Source organism: Monopterus albus, unplaced genomic scaffold, assembly GCF_001952655.1.
Source record: "Monopterus albus unplaced genomic scaffold, M_albus_1.0 scaffold23.1, whole genome shotgun sequence".
In the NCBI taxonomy this organism is placed as follows: Eukaryota; Metazoa; Chordata; class Actinopteri; order Synbranchiformes; family Synbranchidae; genus Monopterus; species Monopterus albus.
This window is the reverse complement of record NW_018127903.1, coordinates 1,342,362-1,363,493: the sequence shown is the minus strand read 5'-3', so window position 1 is coordinate 1,363,493 and position 21,132 is coordinate 1,342,362. Positions and strand designations below refer to the sequence as shown.

General features: G+C 41.4%; 1 protein-coding gene across 5 annotated transcripts in view; it reads right to left on the bottom strand.

Annotated features, from left to right (window-relative positions):
* arb2a (ARB2 cotranscriptional regulator A) overlaps positions 1–21,132 on the bottom strand; it is a 142,880-nt gene that overhangs the window by 20,084 nt on the left and 101,664 nt on the right. For 2 of the 5 annotated variants that reach the window (XM_020594640.1, XM_020594639.1), the window contains one exon: positions 7,326–7,829. The exons of 1 other annotated variant lie outside the window; for it this stretch is intronic. In XM_020594640.1, the coding sequence (XP_020450296.1) occupies positions 7,654–7,829 (176 nt within the window). In that variant the 3' untranslated portion in view covers positions 7,326–7,653. Of the gene's footprint in view, positions 1–7,325; positions 7,830–21,132 lie in introns of those variants that run through there. 2 more of the 5 variants (XM_020594641.1, XM_020594637.1) reach the window with 2 other exon arrangements.

The following is a 21,132-nucleotide window of genomic DNA, read 5'->3' as shown; positions in this document are numbered from 1 at the left end:
CAGTTTGTAGATGTGCAGAGCAATGCCTTGACAAGAAAAGATGAGGCGCTGTGCGGCTTAGATTCCCTTGACCTGCCATCTATGGACAAGGTCTCTGGTTAATTAAGTTTCTTGTACATCCAACTACATGCCTATTATGTTTGCACTTCTCTTTGGAGATTAGCGTGGAGGCCTCTAAATCCACCTCACAATTTCATTTCATTCAACAGGATTTCTTTTCTCTTTTCTAAAGGTTCATATCAGCAATGTGATTGAGGGTGTGTGGTGGTGGCAGGGGGGTAGTAGGGACATGCGCATGTGTGCGAATATGCATCTGTTCTTTTCAGTGTGTATTTTGTGACTTGTCTGTGCTGAAGTGATGGATAAAGACAGAGAAGGAGAGCACAAATTCTTTTCAGAGTGCATGCTGGCATCTCTATTTGAAAAAGAGAGGTGTTAAACCGAAACCCTGAGAATGGCTAATTCAACTCTCTAAATAATAGTCTTGGCTGAGGATTACACATTTGTCCATGGTATTCTCACGTGGCCTGAGATGGGCAGGGACACAAATTGTCAGAACACGATGCCAGTGTGATCAAGAGCAATCACAAGGTGAAGAGCAATCTGACTGTCGGCACAAAAGCAGACTTTGACAAGTCTATGTAACACAATCCTTCACTGTAAATGATGAGTACAGAGGTCATACAGTTTAAGTATGTTGGCTGCACACATTTTTCCCAGACATATGCAGACAAGTTTACAGTCTCTCTCTCTCTCTCACACACACACACACACACACCCGCACTCATACACACATCTAATGAGCGATTGTTACATGATGTTTGTTTGGGTGGAACTTGAACCCGTCTGTGCCCCGGGGCCATAGCCAAGCAGGTGTTGGTGCATACACATACGCACAAGTAAGAACACCTGGACACCTGGGCTGGGCTGCACAGCACTGTCAGATGCACAGGAACTGTCACACATCCAGGATGAAAGTGACCCTAGAGCTGAGGGGAACACACCTGTGCCATGGGAAGCCCTATGTCTGTCGAGGACCCTCTCATAAAACCACTCATGGTGACAAAGTTGTAGGTGTTTAATTGGCACTTAAACCCATTCACTGCTAAGTGTACTAATAACATCTCTGAGAGCCGCCTAAACAAAGGAACAAAAGAGGCTGAACAGGCAAAGAGGGTTACAGTAATACAGAGAAAGAACATTTAGCATCGTGTTCTTTATGAAGCTTGCTGCATATTTTGGATTTGTAGCTATAAACTAGATGTGTGGCTACCTAACTAGTTTAAGACTGGTGGCCATAGCCTTGGTATCAGTCTGTGTGTCTTCGCAGAGCGGTACTGTGAGCAGCTTTGTACTTTACGCTGCTATGAGCAATCATCAAAGCCAGTCACACGTATGCATGAGTTAGCCGAAGTTCATGGGTTACTTGCTTGCCCGCCTGGCTCAGGGCAGTGTGTGTGTGTGTGTGTGTGTGTGTGTGTGTCCCAGGAATCAGAGTAATGTTTCATCATTGCCCAGTATTGTTGAGTCCAGTCATTAAAAGGCACTTTTACATGTGTGCCTAATGAATAATGATGAGAGAGCACAGAAAGATGTAGAGACACAGAAACAGGCAGAGAAGCAGACAGACACAAAAGAGAGATACACTACGTAACAGACACCTAGTGAGACAGAGGGAGATTTAATGAGGGGGTCTGACACACAGCCACAACAACAGACATAAACAAAGCGACAGCATAATGGTAAAGCTACAAACCCAGGCTGGGTAGTTCAGATAGATGAGGAGGGTGGGGGGATAGGGAAGGGCAGTGGGCTTGTGGATCCTGTCCTGCCCTCAACGTGCAAATGCTGGCACACCCTATCCTGCTGCTGGCTAAATAAAGAGCCCCAGGGTGGGCCGGACTGGGAGGCAGGAGAAACAGACAGAGTCGGCATTACCCAGCTAATCTCATTAGGGAGGCAGCCCTGCCAAGCTGCCAGGGGTCAGCCAGAGTGCCACGTCACTCATCGCACCTTTGGCACTCCCTGTAACCCCAGGCAGGTTTGGGCTGAGACTTATGGCTAGCCGCGGTGAGAGGCAATGAAAAGGGGTTTGTGGTAAAGGTGGGCAGCAGGCAGTAAAGCTGAGAAGAGGGGGTACACCACATCAGTGGAGTTTAGATCAGTGTAGTTTAGAGAATGGGGAGTACAGTATTCTCAGACAGAGGCAGTCAAGGGGAGCAACGCCATAAAATGGGTACAGATATAAAGAAAATGAGAGGGAGTGAGAGAAAGAAATAAAAAAGAAAGTAAGAGCAAGAGAGCGAAAACGAGCTGGAGAAAGAGGCAGAGAGGAAGGATAAGCAGCTTCCTCTTCTGCAGCTTGGTTTAATGCATTTACAGAGGATTGCATCAGGGTGCTGTAGATAAAAGGGCCATCGCCATCCAACAGGGTCATCTGTAGTGTAAAATGCTTCTCATAGAGAAGTGCATGTGTGTATGATCTCAATGACACGCAGCCACACAGAGGACAAATCCATGTACCCACAGAGACACAGATATACAAACACACAAGTGTGGGCATATCTGCACATAGTCAAATCTCTTCCCAGGAAAATATGAGGAGCCAAAGGAATGTCATAACCCCTTGCCAGTTCTTTCCCATGGAGCATACCCCTCCTACCTTCCTCTCTCTCTTTCTCTCCTTTCCTTCCTCTGTGAACAAAGCTGAGAGCTGGTATGACTGTACTTTTAGCTCTAGCTCCCTGTGCTGAGTTGACATTCAGTAACATGGGCAAAGGTAAGTGATAAGAGCCATGGAGCACCTCAGTCCTGTCAGCACCTTGGCTGCCCGTTGTTTCCAGACATGCAGCATGCTCAACATCACCGGCACTGCCCACTGTGAACACAGCCATGGCCATCACGCAAGTGCCAGCGTAACTCCACAGAGGAAAACCTTTCTGTAGTCTCGTCATATGCTATCAAAGAATATCACACATTCTACCGAACATACCAATCTGTAGTCTTGTAAGTGATTATTTACCAAACTGTGTTTCTATCCTCATCAAAATCCGATCTCACAAGACTTCCTGTGAGAAGTTCTGACTTTAACTTAACTGTTAGATGAAAGAACCAGATTTTTTTTCCACTCTCTTTACTGTACATACATGGGCCAAACCCTTTACCCTGATTCTCTCATGACCCTAAATAAGTAAAAATAAGCAGGGTGAGGGCTATGGAGGTCAGTAGCACACACTATTTACCGAGTTCAGCTATTTAAAACACCAATCTCATTATTTTAACTCCTGAAACTCAGGAGTTTCCATTGACCAAAAGAAAGTCTGAGACATAGTGCAAAAGGGAGAGTGAAAGTAAGCTGAAGGTAACGTGGAAAGCCGAGATCTTGTCGAGGCTAAAACTGCTGGTGTGTTTCTGTGGTGATGAAAACGGAGATTTACAGTCTTTTGGCTGGAACTTCCATTATTAGCCACTAGTCTGTGCCAGGTGACATACTTAGTGGTTTTAAAAGTGAAGTGAGAAAAGGGAAATTAAGCTAATCCCATTTTGTACGCAGGGGGCACATTTCCAGAGCTGTCTTAGGTAGCCCAGCTTTGTAACATTGATCATGGCCGGCTAGCTGATGGGCTAGGTGACTACCATAATGGTTGTTTGACTGACAGGGTGCAGTAGTGTGACTAGCTAGCTGACTCTCTGCCAAGTCGGGTGGCCGGTTGGTGCGATGGCTGCTGTCTGGATAATAGCAGACAGTTTATGTTATTGTTGAGCTCTACTCGACACCCTGAGTGTGTTTAGATGTGCCCTGTAAATTGTGCATGAGAGCATACACTGCACATTGAGGCCCTCATTCAAAATCCTCCTAAAATAGGCAGAGATGGAGTCCGGGTAAAAGGGGAGCCAGCTAACTAAAGAGTGGATGGTGCTGAGGGAAAGGTTGAGAGTTCACAGCTGAGTTCAGGCGGGCCCTGCACTGCTTTGGGCCCCCGGCCAAGGCTGAGATTGAGATAAGCTCCTGATGGTCCCACTGTGAAATGGGATCAGAGGAGGGACAGAGAGAGGGATGAAGGATAGAGGGAGGGCTTGGGGGGGTAAATGTATGAATAGGGCAGAGCTGGCACTGAGATTTGAAATTGTTTAACAAGCTGGTGTTGGAATATGCTGCAGGGAGTAGAGCTGACTGAACTGCCGCTGTACAGAGAGGGAACATGCTTAGAGGATTTTTTTTCTTCACTCTAAAGTATAAAGATTGCTAGAATAGTGAAGTGATTGGATTCCTTCAGAACTACATGACCTATGCCAGAGTAGATTATCTTCAGAGTATCAAAGTCAGGAATAAAATGAATCCATGAATAAAAACCACATGATGCAACTCTCTTTTCTGTTGAATAATAGATATAAAAAGAAAACATTAACAGTAGAATGAGCAGGTAGTTGAGGTAAACACTGAAAGTAAAAGTTAAGGTGTAGTACACCAAAGTGCATGTGGGTCTATTCCACAGTAGGTGCCAGAGATTCTGAACTAAAAGCTGATCAAGCTAACCTTATAGTAACCTCAGTACAAATGCTCTACAATTGAGTAAGAGTGGGAGAGCCCTTATCCTATCAGCAGGGGGGAGAACAAAGGACGACAGAAAGGGGTGTAGAGTTAAAGAAAGAGTCTTTAGGAAAGAGAGGCTCTTCTGACTAATTTTGGAGGTGTGAAGAGTACAGAGTTCAGATTTGTGCCAGAGTATGATTTGCAATAAAAGTGCACGCACCACTTTATCACACATTAACAAGAATAACTGGGTTAAAAATAGGGCTCCTAATTAGCTACTCAGAAATTAGTGCTTTTAGAGATGATATCTATGGTAAGATAGAACCCACACAATAACTGAGAATTTTTTTTAAATAAAAAATGCAATAAAAATTGCCTAACTGATTTCAAACATTTCACACAGTTAAGTTGTTTTGATGACATGTATGCACTGTACATGTATGTTTCAGTGCCTCTGTTCATCAAACAAAAATAGCAAACTGAAAGATTCCTCAAAAATATGTTTATTCTTAGCTTAAAAACAATCGAATGGCTGAGAAACACAGACGTTTTGACATAACTGCCTTCTTCACTGTGCCTCTGTGCTTAGCGTCTATACATTCTGGGGACACATTACCACAAGAATCATGCATGGCATTGGGTTAATAGCAGGCGGTTTCTCATCAAGTCCAGACCTCATTCTATCTTCTCTCATATCTGGCTGAACACAGAAAACATTTGAACATAGAAAAAAAAACTATCAATGTACTAAATGTATACAGAAGGCACACTCCTTATGAGCATGATTAACACAGCTGAGAATGTGTAAAGGCTTTATGTCTCTGCATCTGTGAGCTTTCACAAGGCAGCATGCACATTAGCTTGTGTGTAAACATTTCTGTGTGATTGCATTTGTCTTTCATATATGCATTTTGTGCTTGTGAGTGTAAGTGTAAAGTGTCTTTGTGTGTGTGTGAGTGAGCAAGTGTGTTTGCAGGCAGGCGTGTCTGATAAAGATATCAGAGTTAGCAGAGCCAGGGCAGGACTGGAATGTTGAGGAGGATTGGGGGGCTCAACAGGCAGAAGAGAGGATGCTGTTTGCCTGAAATGCACACACCCATACTCACACGCACCTTCCCTCTCTCTGTCATGGCCTCTGCTCCAACTGTATGTGTGGCATGCAGCATGCTTTAAAGCCAGAACTATGAGGCATAACACTGTCTGCCTAGGGAATTCTCTACCTCTACACTGCTCTCTCCTCCTTTGCACATCTCTCTCCGTCTTGCTCCTCTACTCCCTCACTCTCTTCGCTAACTTTAACTCTGTGGAAACCCTGAAAAAAACTTCCTACAGAAGTGATTCACTCCCTCCTCCCATCTCATAGCCAACTAGCAGAAGAGACAGCAACCCCATACTCAAAAGTAATCAATTTTTTATTTATCATCGCTTTTTTATGTTGTGCCAAAGAGAGATGTCAGCAAACAGGAGCCCTGGGGAGGCTAGAGGAAAGAGGAAGGGGGAGGTGGTAGTAGATGCAGGAAGTGCAGGTGAGGAGAGTGAAGAAGAGAAGGATAGAAAGGAGGAGAACTGAGAGAGTCAAAAGACAAATATCTGCAACAACACAGTGAACAGAAGGGTTTTCTGCATTATGACTGCTCAACTACATGCATCATGCATGTTATACATGTCATCACCATCAAACTCATCTCAAGTAAAGCAAGTGAAATTTCTTCATGTATTCTCCAACACATCAATTCCTTACTCATTGTGAAGGTTCTGCTATGGTGGTGGCCGTTGTTTTTGTGCCACAAAGTGGCTAAGCTGACTGGCTGTTCCTTATGACACGGGCAGTGAAAACGAGCAGAAAATCTAACTGTTCCATATCAAGGAATATTTTCACTGCTGCTAATGTGACTTAAATACCTTGTTCCACAGCTGAGTGGGCTAGCACCTGCTGCAAGCAGCAGCTAGCCTATTACAGCTCAGTACAGAGCTGTTGCTAATTTTCTGATTCAATTAGCATGCCTCAGAGCTTTCTAGTCTAATTGCAAACTACTTCACAGTTACCTCTCTGATTAATCGCTGCCCATCTGCAAGCCATGGCACGCAGAACTTGGTGGAACAAATTTGTGTATTTTCAAATATCATCTGCACCGCCCGAAACTGTTGAATAGGCTTCACTCTCAAATGGTCACTGAGAGGTCCTGATACCTCACCTTTATGTGCTGTTCCCACAGGACTGTGCATTTTTAAGACTCATGGACCACACCCCAATTTTCTGTAAATGTGGCCTGAAGGTTTTCACAGTGACACTGGTTTCCATTTCTAAAGAGTAGACAGGTGGAGGTTGTGTGAAGAGTGTGTGTGTGTTTTAAGTGCAGGCTCAAAACAAAAAAACTATAGATCATGTTACAATGAAACCAGTAAAGAGTTTACATCACACATCCTAAACTGAAAGCACAAAGAAAGAGAGGAAAAAAAGAAATGACCAAAATCTGAAGCCGTACACATTCATCCCTCGTAGCCCTCAGTCGTTCTCAAAGGATTGACATGGACTGTCTGTTGCTGGACCACTACTCCTATCTTAACCTCCTCTAAATGAGGAACCCAGGACAGTACAGTATAGACCTCATAAGCTTCTTTGACACCCACCAGGAGACCCATCACCTCTCCCACCAAACCAGATTAATAGCTCTGCACTGTTTGGGCTCTTGGCCAGTGTTAGCTTGTGTTGACCTTTGGAGCTCATGAAGAGCAACATAGGACAGATGACAAGAGAAACAAAGTAAAGTACCATGACAGAGAAGATGAGGGCAGACAGTGGACAAGCTGCAGAGACAAGGGCAGAGATACTGCTATCAAAGAAGAAATGAACAGGGTCAGAGAAGAGAAAAGCAAAAGGTAAGGGGAACACGAAGGAAGGGCAATAACAAGTGTCCAAGAGAAAGTGAGTACACTAATATCAAAGAAAAAGGAGTCGAGCAGAGGTGAACGGAGAGCTTTGACAATGAGAGAGAGGAGTGCAGAAAGATGGTTGAAGCAATGTAACTTGGGTCAGAGGTAAGGCTGAGGAATCTTAGGTTATCATATCAGTCAGTCAGCTAGAGACTTCCAGCTATCACAGCCAGGGCATGTTGCTCTCAATCCCACACAATCCCCTTCTCTGTTCTCCAACCCAGCCCTATTGACAAATCTAAAACCAAGGTCACAGCAGTGTTTACACAGCCTTTAGTCCAAATTACATCATCCAAATGCTGGCCTGCTGGATGCATCATGCTGTCACTGAGAGTAAATGACCTGGCAGGCTGCTGCCCTGCTGAAAGAGAAGAAACAGACAATGAGAACAAGTAACAACAAGAGAGAGAGTGGAGTAGGGGGAGTAGCCAGATGAAGAAAATAATTTCTGATTTTTAAAAGATGAAATAAAGAAGTGGAACAAGAGTTTGGAAAGTTATTAGGGTGTTCAATTTTTGCCCTACACAAAAATGTCAATGTCCCCAAAACATACAGACATAACATTATTGTCCTACTGCCTGTGGCAGTGTTTTCTTATGAGTCTACCCACTAAAGGGAGCATAATGCATATTGTTGTTGGCTTCCAATAATGATGCATAACCCAGTGGCTGCACAGGAATATAATACCAATATGTCAGGTCTCTGATTTGGCCACAATTTACATGGTTATAATAGCTTATCGACTGGCTCAAGGTTGAGCCGGGCCAGGCGGCTTCACTGTAATGACTGGCTGTGCGCCTCCGACAGTTTATTTCAAGCTTCTGTGGCTCAGTCACCCGTCCCCCCATCTCATCAATACCCAATCTTGATCCCACTATCTGCATCCTGACAAAACTTATACAAACACATCTGCCTTGGCATTGTCAACACCCTCACCTCCACTTCCTCCATCCCCTCAAACCCAGTGTTTTTTTTATTTCATTATTGCTGTATCATACAAACATTTCCCATGGACATCAATACAGGTGCAATACATTAGGCCTTCCAAAACCTGCTTGTCTGCATGCATTTGTCCGTGTAACAGCAATCGACCTTCCCCTGCTTGGTCTGGAGCCCAACTTGTTCAATGCCTGTGAAGTAGCTCAACAGGCGAGCTCCAGAAGCAGAAACAAACTTTTTTAAATCAAAATTATAGATTTAGTTTGAAAAAAATATATATTCTCCATGAAATTACTTTTAAAAACTAGCAGTTGTATTTATAAAACATACGGAAGTACAGTTAGAATTCAAATACTTGTCCAAGTAAAAATTATTTAATTCCAAAACCAATGAATCAGTCAGCTGTCAAGTAGAAATACCACATACTGTATGGACCAGTTAGAGTTTTATAATGTGAAGAATGTCTTACTTTATCTTTGGGTCTCACTTACCGGTAGTAGGAATTTTTAAATCGCCTGTGATGCTGGAGTCTTATGATGGGGATTTAGTAAAAAACAAAAAATTCAATTTTAGAAATATACATAACAAAACGCTTCATTTAAAGCATAATAAATAGGTAAATAATAACAATATCTGTTAGTTGTAGCACTGGCATGAATTATGTGAGACAGGACCTATGCCAAACTAGGTGTTAAATTTACCAATCTATGGTCCATTCAACTTTCCATTCACATAAAAAGCTTTACCGGGTATACTTTGTGTTTTAACACTATACTGTGTGAGGTAAAGAAAAAAGTCCGAGCTTGAAAAGGTAAATGGTGAATTTCCAGTGAGAAAGGATTAATTTAAATTTGAATTTGGGATTAAAATGGATAAAATTGAAACATGTCAAATCGTATCTGAGAAAGGAAAACCAAGGAAAGTGATGAGAAACAAGGAAAGCAGAGAGAAGAGGAATTTAAGCAAAGAGTCTTGGATAGATGCAGAAGAAAGATGGAAAGAAAAGAGATGGATAGCAGTAAAGGAGTGAAAATGACATAGCTGCTGTCAGGCCAAGGTCTTTATGGAGCAATCCATGAGTTTGTCACTGGAAGTCCTTTCCTTCCCAACAGAGTAGAACACTTGACAGTGTGATTGTTCCAACACTAACATTCCCTCGGTCAGTGTCAAGGCCACCGCCTTGAGAGAAAGTCCTCAAGTGTAGGGGAAGGAGGTCATACAACAAGAAATAACCCCTGCACTGCTTGTCATCCGCTCTGTAATTGTGGTAATTCATAAAAGACAACAGATTGTTTCTTCATTTTACAAAACAAACTGTTCACTATGGATGGGATGATGTGACTTTTTCTTAGTACGATTCAATGCACAATATGGTGTGTACAATTCAATTCAATCACAATGCGATTAAAATAATCACTGACAACAATGTATGACAAGCTGCAGAATACTTGTACTTTATTCCTCTTTTCCCCCCCTTGATTTGATTTGATTTGATTTTTTAAAGAACAACCAGATATATCGACATACATTTTGTTAGGCTATCCTATTTACAAAAAAATATGAAGTCGCTGAGGTATGGGGACCACACGATATATATGACCAGATAGAATGACACATACTGTGACGTTTTTGTATCACGATATAATGAAATTCGATATATTGTCTCATCCCTACTGTGTGAAGTGCTGGATTTTCACAGTAGCTACAGACTACAGTGAATACAGGCAAAATGATACTCTGCCTGTGAACTACTTCTTCACATATACAGTATACCAATATATCCTCACTGATTACCTATTTAAACATACTTACCTTTTGTATACACATGGCACTCAACAGTACAGTATCTAACAAGGAAAACTCCTATTACCACTCACAAGAGAGCACCCATACAAACTTTTGTTGAATACAACTTTTCTATTCTACAGAAGCAACTTAATGAGAAAACCCTATATGTATTTTTTTTTGAACATCAGATAAAATGTTTTAATGATAAGTTGTTCTGCATTTAAGAAAGAAACCCCCACTGGCTGTTTGATCACAAACCCAGTCCAATGCTTTGACAAATCAATTCCAAAACATTTGTTCTGGCTGTTATGAAGCCATTTCTGAAATACAAAGAAGAGACGAGGGGCTAAGGGAAGAAGAAAGGGATACATCAAAAAAGGGTGGTGGAAAATGGCTAGCAGTGGTCCTCAGTTGGGAGGTCACAGTGAAGGCATCTCGGCCATGCCCACTGCGGGCACTCAGCTGGAACTAAATGTGGACACTGAGACGCCAGTTATTGGAGCACTGCCCAGGATCTCTCACCCTGCTGCATTTTCTCTCTCTCTCTTTTTCACCCGGGACTCAGCAATGAGTGGAAACTCTCTGCCTCGCACTTCACGTCCCCATCCATCCCCAACTCCCCCATATTGGAGCCCCTACCTCATTTCGCACTCATTCAAGTCATCCAACTTAACATTTTCATTACGGCAAGTGCAGGGATGGCAGGACGGAGGGCAATCACTGAACGAGGGGAGGGGAAAGAAAAGGATGGAGGGGTGGACTTTAGGCCCCGGTGTGAGACTGGGTGGTTATGGTTGTGTGTGTTTGTGCAAGACCACCCTCTCTGGAATGTGTGGGAGAGACAACGGGACCAGTAAGGCAGTCCAAACAGCTGGAGGTGGGCTGGGTGTCATACCACTTAGACACACACACACACACACACACACACACACACATCTGTGAACACCAACACATGACAGAGCAAATAGGATTACAGCATTGAGGAAGACAAGGAGGACGATCCAAACACCATAATTTAATTTCCAAGAAAAGACAGGGTGGGGCAGTGAATGGGGTGGGCTGGGAGTGAGGGGTTTACTAGAGGGCGGGACAGGGGCTTAGTGGGTCAGACCTGCAATGCAGCGATCTAATGGGTGTCTAGTTTGTGCACCACAGCTTAGCTTGTGTTTTCCAAAAACAAGACACAGAAACTAGGCCAGGATTCAAGTGATGAAAAGCACCACAAATAGCTCACTGGATAAATAAAATGATCCAAAGTTCACATAGTTCAAACCTTTATTTATTTATTTCTTTTGTCTAGAACCTTGTTGACCTTGGGTCCTTTGAGAATTGGGATATTCAAAGGAAATGATTTGATATGTATGAGCATACAGAAATCCCAAATTAAAATTTATGAAATAAAAAATATGGAAAATGTGTATTGTGCAACTTCATTTTATCACTGCTGTGTGAAGGTTACAGGACAACACTGGACATAAACCTTATGACATCATCAACACAAAAAATACTGAGTGCCAGCTACGATTAGATCCTCGGGTTAAATCCTCAGTGTATCCTGTCATTTGAAAGAAACATGTTCACTTCATTATCATGTGATTTGTCGACTAATGTTGAATATATTAAAAGAGATTATGGTTGCATTAGAGGATTAGAGATCTGTTAAGAAACCAGAAATGAATGCACAGTGACCCCCACACTGATCCATGCACACTCACATTCATACAGAAAAGTCACACCAATCTTGTCGTATATGAAAGAGATTACAATGAGATTTCCAGAACTGTAATAGAAAACAATCAATTACTCTCTCATACATCTATCCAGCCATACATACATTTGTTTCCCTGTTGACTGGTTCGAGGCATGTATATGTGATAGGAAAAGGTCGATCCTGGGGCCAAAGCAGGCCATGGGTGTCAACTGTAAAGTAACATCTACTGTACATAACAAGCCTCAAGACGACATTTTTGAGGTGGACTGGGTTGGTCAGGTGATGAGTAGGAACGACTGAAACAATCTAATACTGTATGAGCATTTCCAATGTGGTCCACAGGACCCTGTCTGACATGTGACTGGGAGTGACACCTCACAGTCAAAGGTCAATACAGATTTCAGCAAATCTCAGCAGGCACAGCAGGGGCTTATATTCAGTGAGAGGAGGGGGCATGGTTTGGCCTCCAACCCTTACCCACTAAGACCCTTGAAGTTTTTTTTACCCTGACCGAGACTTGGCTCCTTCTTCTGGGATGTTAGCTATACGAATTACTGCCTGATAGCTGCCTGGTGCCAAACACAATTCACCTTCTCCCATTTCTTCTCGACTCTGCTCCAGCTGCTGGTGCCAATCTCACTTAGCACTCATGAAGTGTTTCAGACACAAAGTGTAAGCCCCCCACCTTTCTTCTGCTCTGGAAATCTACCTCTTTTGTTTAGGGTTTTGTTATCTGGCCACATGTTGTTCAGAGGTTTGGGTTAGGGGCAAAGGGGAGCTGCACTATGTAACATCAGAAGGTTGACTGGAATGCAGTCTGAAAGAGAAAAGCATTTTATAAGCCAAACAAAAGGGGATCAAAATGGCACCAAAGATAAATTTAGAATTTTCCCCTCAGAATAATGACCCATCCTTTCACATCTCAAGGGTAGATGTAAGGAAAACTGTCTCCTCTGTGGCTGGGTGTTCTGTTAGGATCTGAACAGAGAGTATGGTGGAGGTGGTCGCAAGATGAGCCGAAGCCACACAGTAGTCAGGTGAGCTGGGCTTAACAAATGAGAAGTTGTGGCGCCCTATACTACTTGATCTGCATGTTTACCGCTTGGCCTTAGACCCCCTTCTCTGCCCTCTGTGCCACTTCAACATCTCACAGCAACAGCTAGTGATACCTTGAAACCAAGAGCTGGCCCAGATCAATGTGAGTTTGCCTGTGATTATACACGTGGGTGTATGTGTGTTGTGTGTGCATGTGTCTTTGAAGGTGTATCACTAAGTGTTTGTATACTTGTAGGGCTATCTCTGAGCATGTCCGTGCACATGTGACTCTTTAAGCATACATGCAGTTTGTGTGTGTGTGCGTGTGTATGTGGACAAGTGGCCTGTCTATGCTGATTAGATAAGAGGTGAGCCCTGCAGTAGGCGGACATGCTGGATGGCCAGCACACAGATGTAGAGGCACTGGGAAGGCAGAAGTGCTGTTTTTCCGCCTGCTCTGTCCCTGAGAGGCTCACAGAGGTGATAACCAGTCTGTCTCTAGGTCACCCAGATAACATGTGGGTACACACTGCATTCTTTTTGGGAGGAGATACACAAAAGTGTAGGTGAGTATCTGTATGTGCATGGATGCATTCACACATACTGTATCTTCACCCGAGTATAAAGGCTCACACCACAAAACCAAACTATTCAACATGACTTGTCACAGATGACACAGTTAGCAAGCTTCAGGGAAATTTAAGGTGTGACAGGATGGACAGAAAGTGAACACAAATGATATGACACCAACTGTGGCCAAGAACTAAGCCCCAGAACTACATGATATAGATGGCACATCACAGTGCAAGATCGCAAAATGGGTTTCCATGGCTTGAAATATGCCAGTTATCTTAATATGAGAAACCACTAAAGACAATGGAGAAGATAGAGACTAAGACAATAGAGACCAATATAAATGGCAATTAGACCATATAAAAATAAAGGCAATTGTTTACAGGGGGACCAGTCTGGTGGTAAACAAAACCACTTAGTTGTGCACAGAGGAAAATACACTACACTGCACTTTATGACACATTTATCAGCCTGTAGTTTTGACTCAATGCCGCACCATTTTCAGAGCTGAAAAAAAAAAAAAAAAAAAAAAATCAGCTGACACACAGGTTAAAGGCCAGTTGGAGCTGCCCACAGCTGTGACAGACCAGCGAAGGGCAGAGGATGTTGGTGGATAAACAAGAGAAGCAGGAAATGAGGGTTGAGGATTAGGAGCCACAGCATCAGTGAAGGATCAGCACAGCCTATCTCATTACTCCCAGGCACAATAAGCACACCAACTCTCCAAGTACGTTATAATTGCTGCTTCCGAGACCACAAACAAGCTGTGTTTATTACCCCTTTCTACTCCTTTAGCGCGTTCAATGATTTAAAAAAAATCATCCCCTAATTGCCACATTTCTCTAATACTAGTGCATTTCGGTTTCATGGGTGGTTTGTCTCCTGTCCTGGAGATGGTTGGTTAATAAAGTTTTTATCTGTCAGTGTGGAGCACAGGGGAGGATCCAAGGTCACTGTTGCATTCTCAAAACCTTGCTGGCCGTGGAATCTACCTTTACTTTTTTTTGCATAATTATATAAATAAGATGCAATTTTCTTTTCTCAGCAAAAAGACAAACATTTTCATTTGTGGCTGATTACAGCTCAAGGACTTTCAAGGTTGATCTTTTCTTTGTTTTCTAATCATCTCTACTTCTGCATTCCAAACATATTTTCACTGTTTCCGTGTTAGTTCTTTATTTAATAAGAAGTCACATTAAATGTGCATTTAATTATAACCTAATTGTACAGAAAAGAAAAGAGGGAGTAAAACTGCTGCCACAATATATCACGAAGGTTTAGCTAAACAGCAGCGGTGGAAACAGAGGAAACATCTAAACTCTCTGCTCTCACACACCGACACATTACATTGACTTGACTGGCTGTTCCAGATGGGTTCTTCATTCCAGCAGCCAGTGTGTGTGATTGTTGGGTGTAATAGTTAACAAAAAACAAATAAGTCCAGCAGAACACCATAATAATAATAATTTAAAAAAAAACAACAGAATAACAAAAATCTAACTTGCACCCAATTACACTAAATTCTTCTTTCTGAAAACTACAATAAAAAAATCTAATTAAAATGAGGAACAACTAAATTCTGTTTTTGTCACAATATAATGACCATGGCAGTATTTAGAATTTTTTAATTTACAAATTCTTCATCACTGTTCAAATTAAGATAAGATAAATGAAAAGAAAAAAAATTGATTAAAAAGATAAAAAAAAGTAAAAGTAAATAAAGATAACATGGCACCTTAACTCCAACTGACCATGGTTAATTCTAGAGAAAATAAGTTTGAACAAGCTGCTATATTAATGTTTAAGGGCACACAATCCAAAATTGCTTGTTTATTGTTAAAATTCAAACTGATTAAACTGATTTATGCTGACAAACATCAACAAGTGGAGAAATATGACAGGAACAAAAAAGTAAAAACAATAATATAAAAAAAAAAAATCTAACAGCATTTTTAGATCGTCTTCCTTCTAGGGCTGGACGATATATTAGATTAATTTGATTCATTAGATTTTTTGTTTTTGAATTATATGAAAAATGTCTTAATCACTAAATGGAGCTGGCACTCAAACAGAGTTATGACAGTAATCTAAGCTGTGACGGCGGCAGCAGCAGCTACAGACGACGAGAAAGTGCCAAAGAAATGTAGCCAGGTTACCTTAGTGAAATGGTTCAGTTTTGCAAAGTTGTTGATGCTGAACAGACTGCAGCACTGTGTAATGTTTGTAAAAGCAAAAAGGTTTTTTTTTTTTTTTTGTTTTTTTTTTTTTTTGGCTGAGTGAACATCAGGATTTATAGCGACACATGACTGCTCAATAGATTAACCTCTATCTGCCGTAATCCACTTTACCTATCCACCATCCATCTACTTAAGTTCACCTGTGTGGTGCCGCTCATGAGAAATATATTTACTACCAAACATTTAGTGGTTAGATTTGTGTATTTCAGATTTGGTGCATGCATAATGGAATTGAAATGTTTAGAAAAACTCCAGCAGTGGGGAGCAAGAGTGGTGCTATTAAGGTTGCCCTATTTGACATGGTTACTCTCTCATCTTCTCACAGATAGAATCAGTGCTAATAACGCTGAATCCTGTCATTAGAGGGGGGCTGCTACATGAATAACATCACTGAGACACTTCTTCGGTGTCAACATATGAACTGTTAATAGTGGGACAGTGATAATGGGAGTTGTAATGCTAACAGTGGTTTGCAATGATTTGCTGTGCCCCACTGAGGCTTACTGAATTAATTCCATGCCAAAGAATGCAACCTAACCAGTCCCCAGCCATAATAACCTAGCATGTTATTATGGTATTTCCTGCTATTTGACTACACCACAACCCAAACTGGGGAAAAGCAGCTACAACCCCATACAGCCAACGATGATCAAAAATGTACCATTTCTCATCCTCATCTCTGCACTTGATTGTGTTGATTCTGTAGACATCAAATGTGTTATTTGCTCAGCGTGTGTGCTCTTTGTTCTAAGTAGTTTGCCACATGTCGAGGTCATTGGTAAAGGCTGGGCCGATTAGAGCCTATATTGACTGAATGAGAAGAGGCCATATGGGCAAATGAGATCCATGTCCGTGAAGCACTAATCTGAGGATGCCCTCTGGACACTACCCGCAGCAGCTAAGAGGCTTGAAGATTCAAAAGCAACCTGCTCTACTGTACACTGTACATTAGCTCCCCCATCTGACCCTGAATACTCAGAGAGGAAAGAGCCTGTCATTGAATGCAAAAGAAGATTAAAAACACCATAAACAAATACAGTGTACTTTGGAACTGTGTTGGTTTCATTCATCCGACACAAACATTGAAATTTCCACCAACAGGAAGAAACAGCCACAGAGTTTAGAATGTGTACAGGGATATTTGTTTCCATTCTCCCATTCGCCTGTGATACTTAAAAGTGAAAATGTATGGTCTTAAGCCATACATGAGTGGGATTTAAGTAAACAAACATAAAGTAATGACTTAAATACAGATGTGTTCAAATGGAAACAACTTCTATAGAAAGAAATATACACAGTTATTAGCAGACCACTGAATAAAATGCTGGGTGTTTATCACATACCAATTAAAAATACATAAATAAAGCAATAGGAGGTACCGAAACAGAGAAAAAAAAACATGGAAATAAAACAGGAAGAAGGAGGTATTTATTAGACTTTCTGTCCCAGTGATTGGCTGTGAGGTGGATAGCAGAAGGACAAATGGACAACTCTGTGGAGATAATAAGAGTGAATACAGAACAACCCTCATGGGCAAATTTGACAACAAGATAATAATGAGATTATAAAACCCCACTATACTGCGGTAAATTATGTGTTTCAGTGAACCTTCTGAACTTTCATTTATGCATGCCAGGACTCTCCTCTTTCTCCTGTTCCTCAGGATGATGGGCACACTATGCAAAATGGGATAAAATGGTTCCTGGATAGTTTACCTAGTGTGAGGGTGAACTGAAGATGTCACACTGGGCTTTCCAGATGTGCTTTTAGTTAGTGTAATCACAATAGCCTAAACTGTTGAACTGTTCTGAATACGAGATGTGATTATAAATCACATTTCATATCTTGTCAATGTTGTCAGCATGCAAGCACAAGCCAAATATCCACGAGTCGAAAGTAAGTATGGCTGATGGCTAACATCAACATTACAAACCTATATTTTATTTTATTATGTCTAAACTTTAGTATTTTTCAGTACTGTCCATATTTACAAATTTCAACAATCAACGGTGAAGTGTGGCACAAGGGTGACATTATGTCTTCTGTAAACATTTAAAGGCTTTCACTCTCTCCCTATAGATGTGTTTTTGCTCTCTATACTTGGATGAATCACAAATCATGGATCATAAAAATCAGTCAATGAAATGAACATGTATCACAACTGAGGTTGAGTCTAACTGTTTTGCTTTATATTAATTTTGCTGTATATGGTTATGAAAAATACTGTACCTGCAGCAACTACTAGTAATAATAATAAACTAATGCAACACTCTCATCATTTCATGAATCTCACTGCTGAAGAGTTATATGATACTCTTGTTTGCCAGTTAAGATAAACAAATGAATGGGGGTGGTCTACTGACCATGTCGTCATATCTTTGACTCTGATCTGAGTGAAGATACAAGTCTGACATAAAGAAAAACACTACAATAAATCAGTAAACACCCACAGTCCTCCAGAATCGAATCAAAGTGGTTAAGTCTTTTATTCAAAGGAAATGTCCCTGAGAGATGGCAACCTACTGTACATGACAGAACAGACTGCCCTGTGACAATGGGACAATGCTGTGACCTGACAATGGACTGGTGTCAGTATTGTGTCTAAGACAGAAAATCTAAATTTGGCACAGCAGTCCAGGCCAGTGTCTACTCAGGAAAAAAAACAAAATCTCTGCCATGGCCTTAATTTCATAAACACCTGCATCCTCTCAGTGACTCCTGATCAGATACAAATTAAATACACATACAAATAAAAGCAAAAGACAAAACAAAAGCTTCCCAAAAGAGGGAATATTTTCTGTAGAGTCGATACTCTTATTTGATCATATCCTCTGTATATCTCATATACACCAAACCTTTGCTAATGAGCCAAGGTACAGTACCACTACAGCCAAGGCAGTCGAGTCCTCAATACACTGTAATCCATTTTCCCAGAGGAGACTAGCCCATTTCACAAGTGCTTCACCATATAACAGATCCTATGTCTGCCCACTAATCTTTCCAGCATTTAATATTCTAGCACCAATGTCATGTCAAGATGCAGACTCCCAAAAGAGGAGTGGCATCTGAATTCAGACATAATAAACAAAATTTTAGCTTTGTTTGGTTTTACAAAGGTGGATGTATTTGCCTTCCTTCCTCACCTCCCGAGCGGCCATGGGAACTTGTTCCAAGACTGCTAGTTCCTTTTTCATGCCTGCACCATTCCATCAAGTGGATTTATTCTAGATGCCTTGTGTATCACTTTATACATTTCCTCAAAATTTAGCCAGACATATCTGGTAACTTTGGATGAAAGGGATCTCCACTGGTATTTAAAATGGATCCGAACAATGTTTGGTTGCACAGGATACCACTGTAATGGCCTACTGGCAGGTGAGGGGTTTACCCTCACTGGCAAATGCAAGTTAGGATGTTGTGTAAGCCAGGGTGTGGATGCCAAGATAATTACGATGGCATGGCACCTGTAACATACCAAGAATGTTCTGCATCTAATTTTTTAATGTCTGTCAAACGATATTAAGAAGATCAAGAGAAAGTCTCTTCCACCTAAACACCAGCTGTGCATGACTCAACACTTTCAGGATAATTAATCTACTAAGAGCACGATAGCAATTCATACATTTTTTTTCTGCTAAGACATCCAAAGATTGGGCTTTTTAATTATAAATCTGTTTGTTAGCATGTCAAAGCAGGTTTAAGTCTTTAAAGCAAATCCATAGACTCTGATCCACAGCCAAACAGGTCTCTTTGTCTGCCTTAACCTTCAATTTGACATTTCCAGTTTTTTATTTAAAAAACACCTGGGTCCTCAATAAAGTCCAGCTGGTTATTGGAAAAAAAAGAATTAAACCAGGGTCAAGGAAGTTTGTTTTGTTCGAGCTGAAAAAAACAAGCTGCTGAAGATTCAGAAGTAGTGCCACGGCATGAAGCTTCACAACTTAACCCGCCCCTTCAGAGTCCTCAAAATACAAATCACAAAACTCCATATGGAAGAAAAAAGGGAATAGATAAAAGGATCTCACCACTGCTTTGACATGCTCTCCCTCTTTCTCCACAGCAACCACTCATTTCTGACACAACTTCTCTTCTCTTTTCAACTCAGTGCCTTCCATATGACCCCATCACTGTTGCCGCTAGTTTGAGGGGGTAAACAGTTGCAACTGACCAACTGCCACACAGTGAAGCTGTGTCTGAAATTTCCTCGGGCAATAAAGAAATAGAGACTGTCATTGTTTGATGGCTGGGTATCACAATAAAATATAAAACAGATGGAACTGTTACAAAGTGAATTCTTAAATCACAGCTCAACTAAAATGAATTCTGATCATATGGTTGTAGTTTATAATATCAAAGTGTCACAAATCAAAGCATATTCCATCTCACAAATTAGCTGACTGACCCATCAACTCCAGACATCAGGAGTCTTTGGTGTCAGCATTTTCCATGTCATTATGATACGGTCTGTCACAAACGTGACCCAGACAATAGCCTGATCCAGGCCGCAGTGAATCCAGGTCAGAGGTTAAGGTCCGGTTCACTAGAGTTTACCTGTCTATTTCCTGCAACACTAGTGCAAAGTGTGCCAGTCAGGCTAAGAAAACACTGAAACACATTTGTGAAAACACAAGTGCACACACACACACACACTCACACACACATATATTCATGTGATCTTCCATAAAAGCAGCAGACTTCCGCCTTACCAAGCTGAAAAAACAGTGGTTGGAGGGAGTGAGGTTAATTTGTGTGGGCCTGAGTTTCCTCTTAAAAGAGTTAAGTCACACAAACACCAATCAGATGTGCATGTGTGTATGTGGTGAAGAGGTGCAGACAGCTAGGGTTGTTTCACTGTCAGCAGTGCATGGATCAGCGAGGTGAGGGTTACAGTCAAGTTAAATCTACAGCAGGACAGAACACATTTGCATTAAAGGAATGACAGCGTGTGTGCGTTTTGCATGTGGGCTCTGTGTAGCCTGTCTGCCTTTTTTATTCAGGCGCTCTTTTGTGTCTCTGTGGTATCTTGGTACATTAATAACTCTGAGCCACACAGAAGTATGAGCCTTAGGTAAAGAAGAAAAGGCAGAGTGACCTCCCATGTCATTGCACCGGAATTATTTCTCATTTCTATAACAATATTGCATCACTTTTCCAGCCAATTCCCTGCTATTTTCATTCAAGATATATATAAAAAAAAGAAGCAAGAAGTCCTTTCAACAAAAACCCCACTTTTAATTATGGAAAACCTAGCAGAAGAGTGAAAAAGGTGGGCACAAAAAATTCATACACAGACAGCAGCAGATTCATGTTGCTGTGTTTATGTATAAAGCCAGGAACAATTTATTACCTGGTGGAATTCAAAAACTATTTAATGAAAGGGA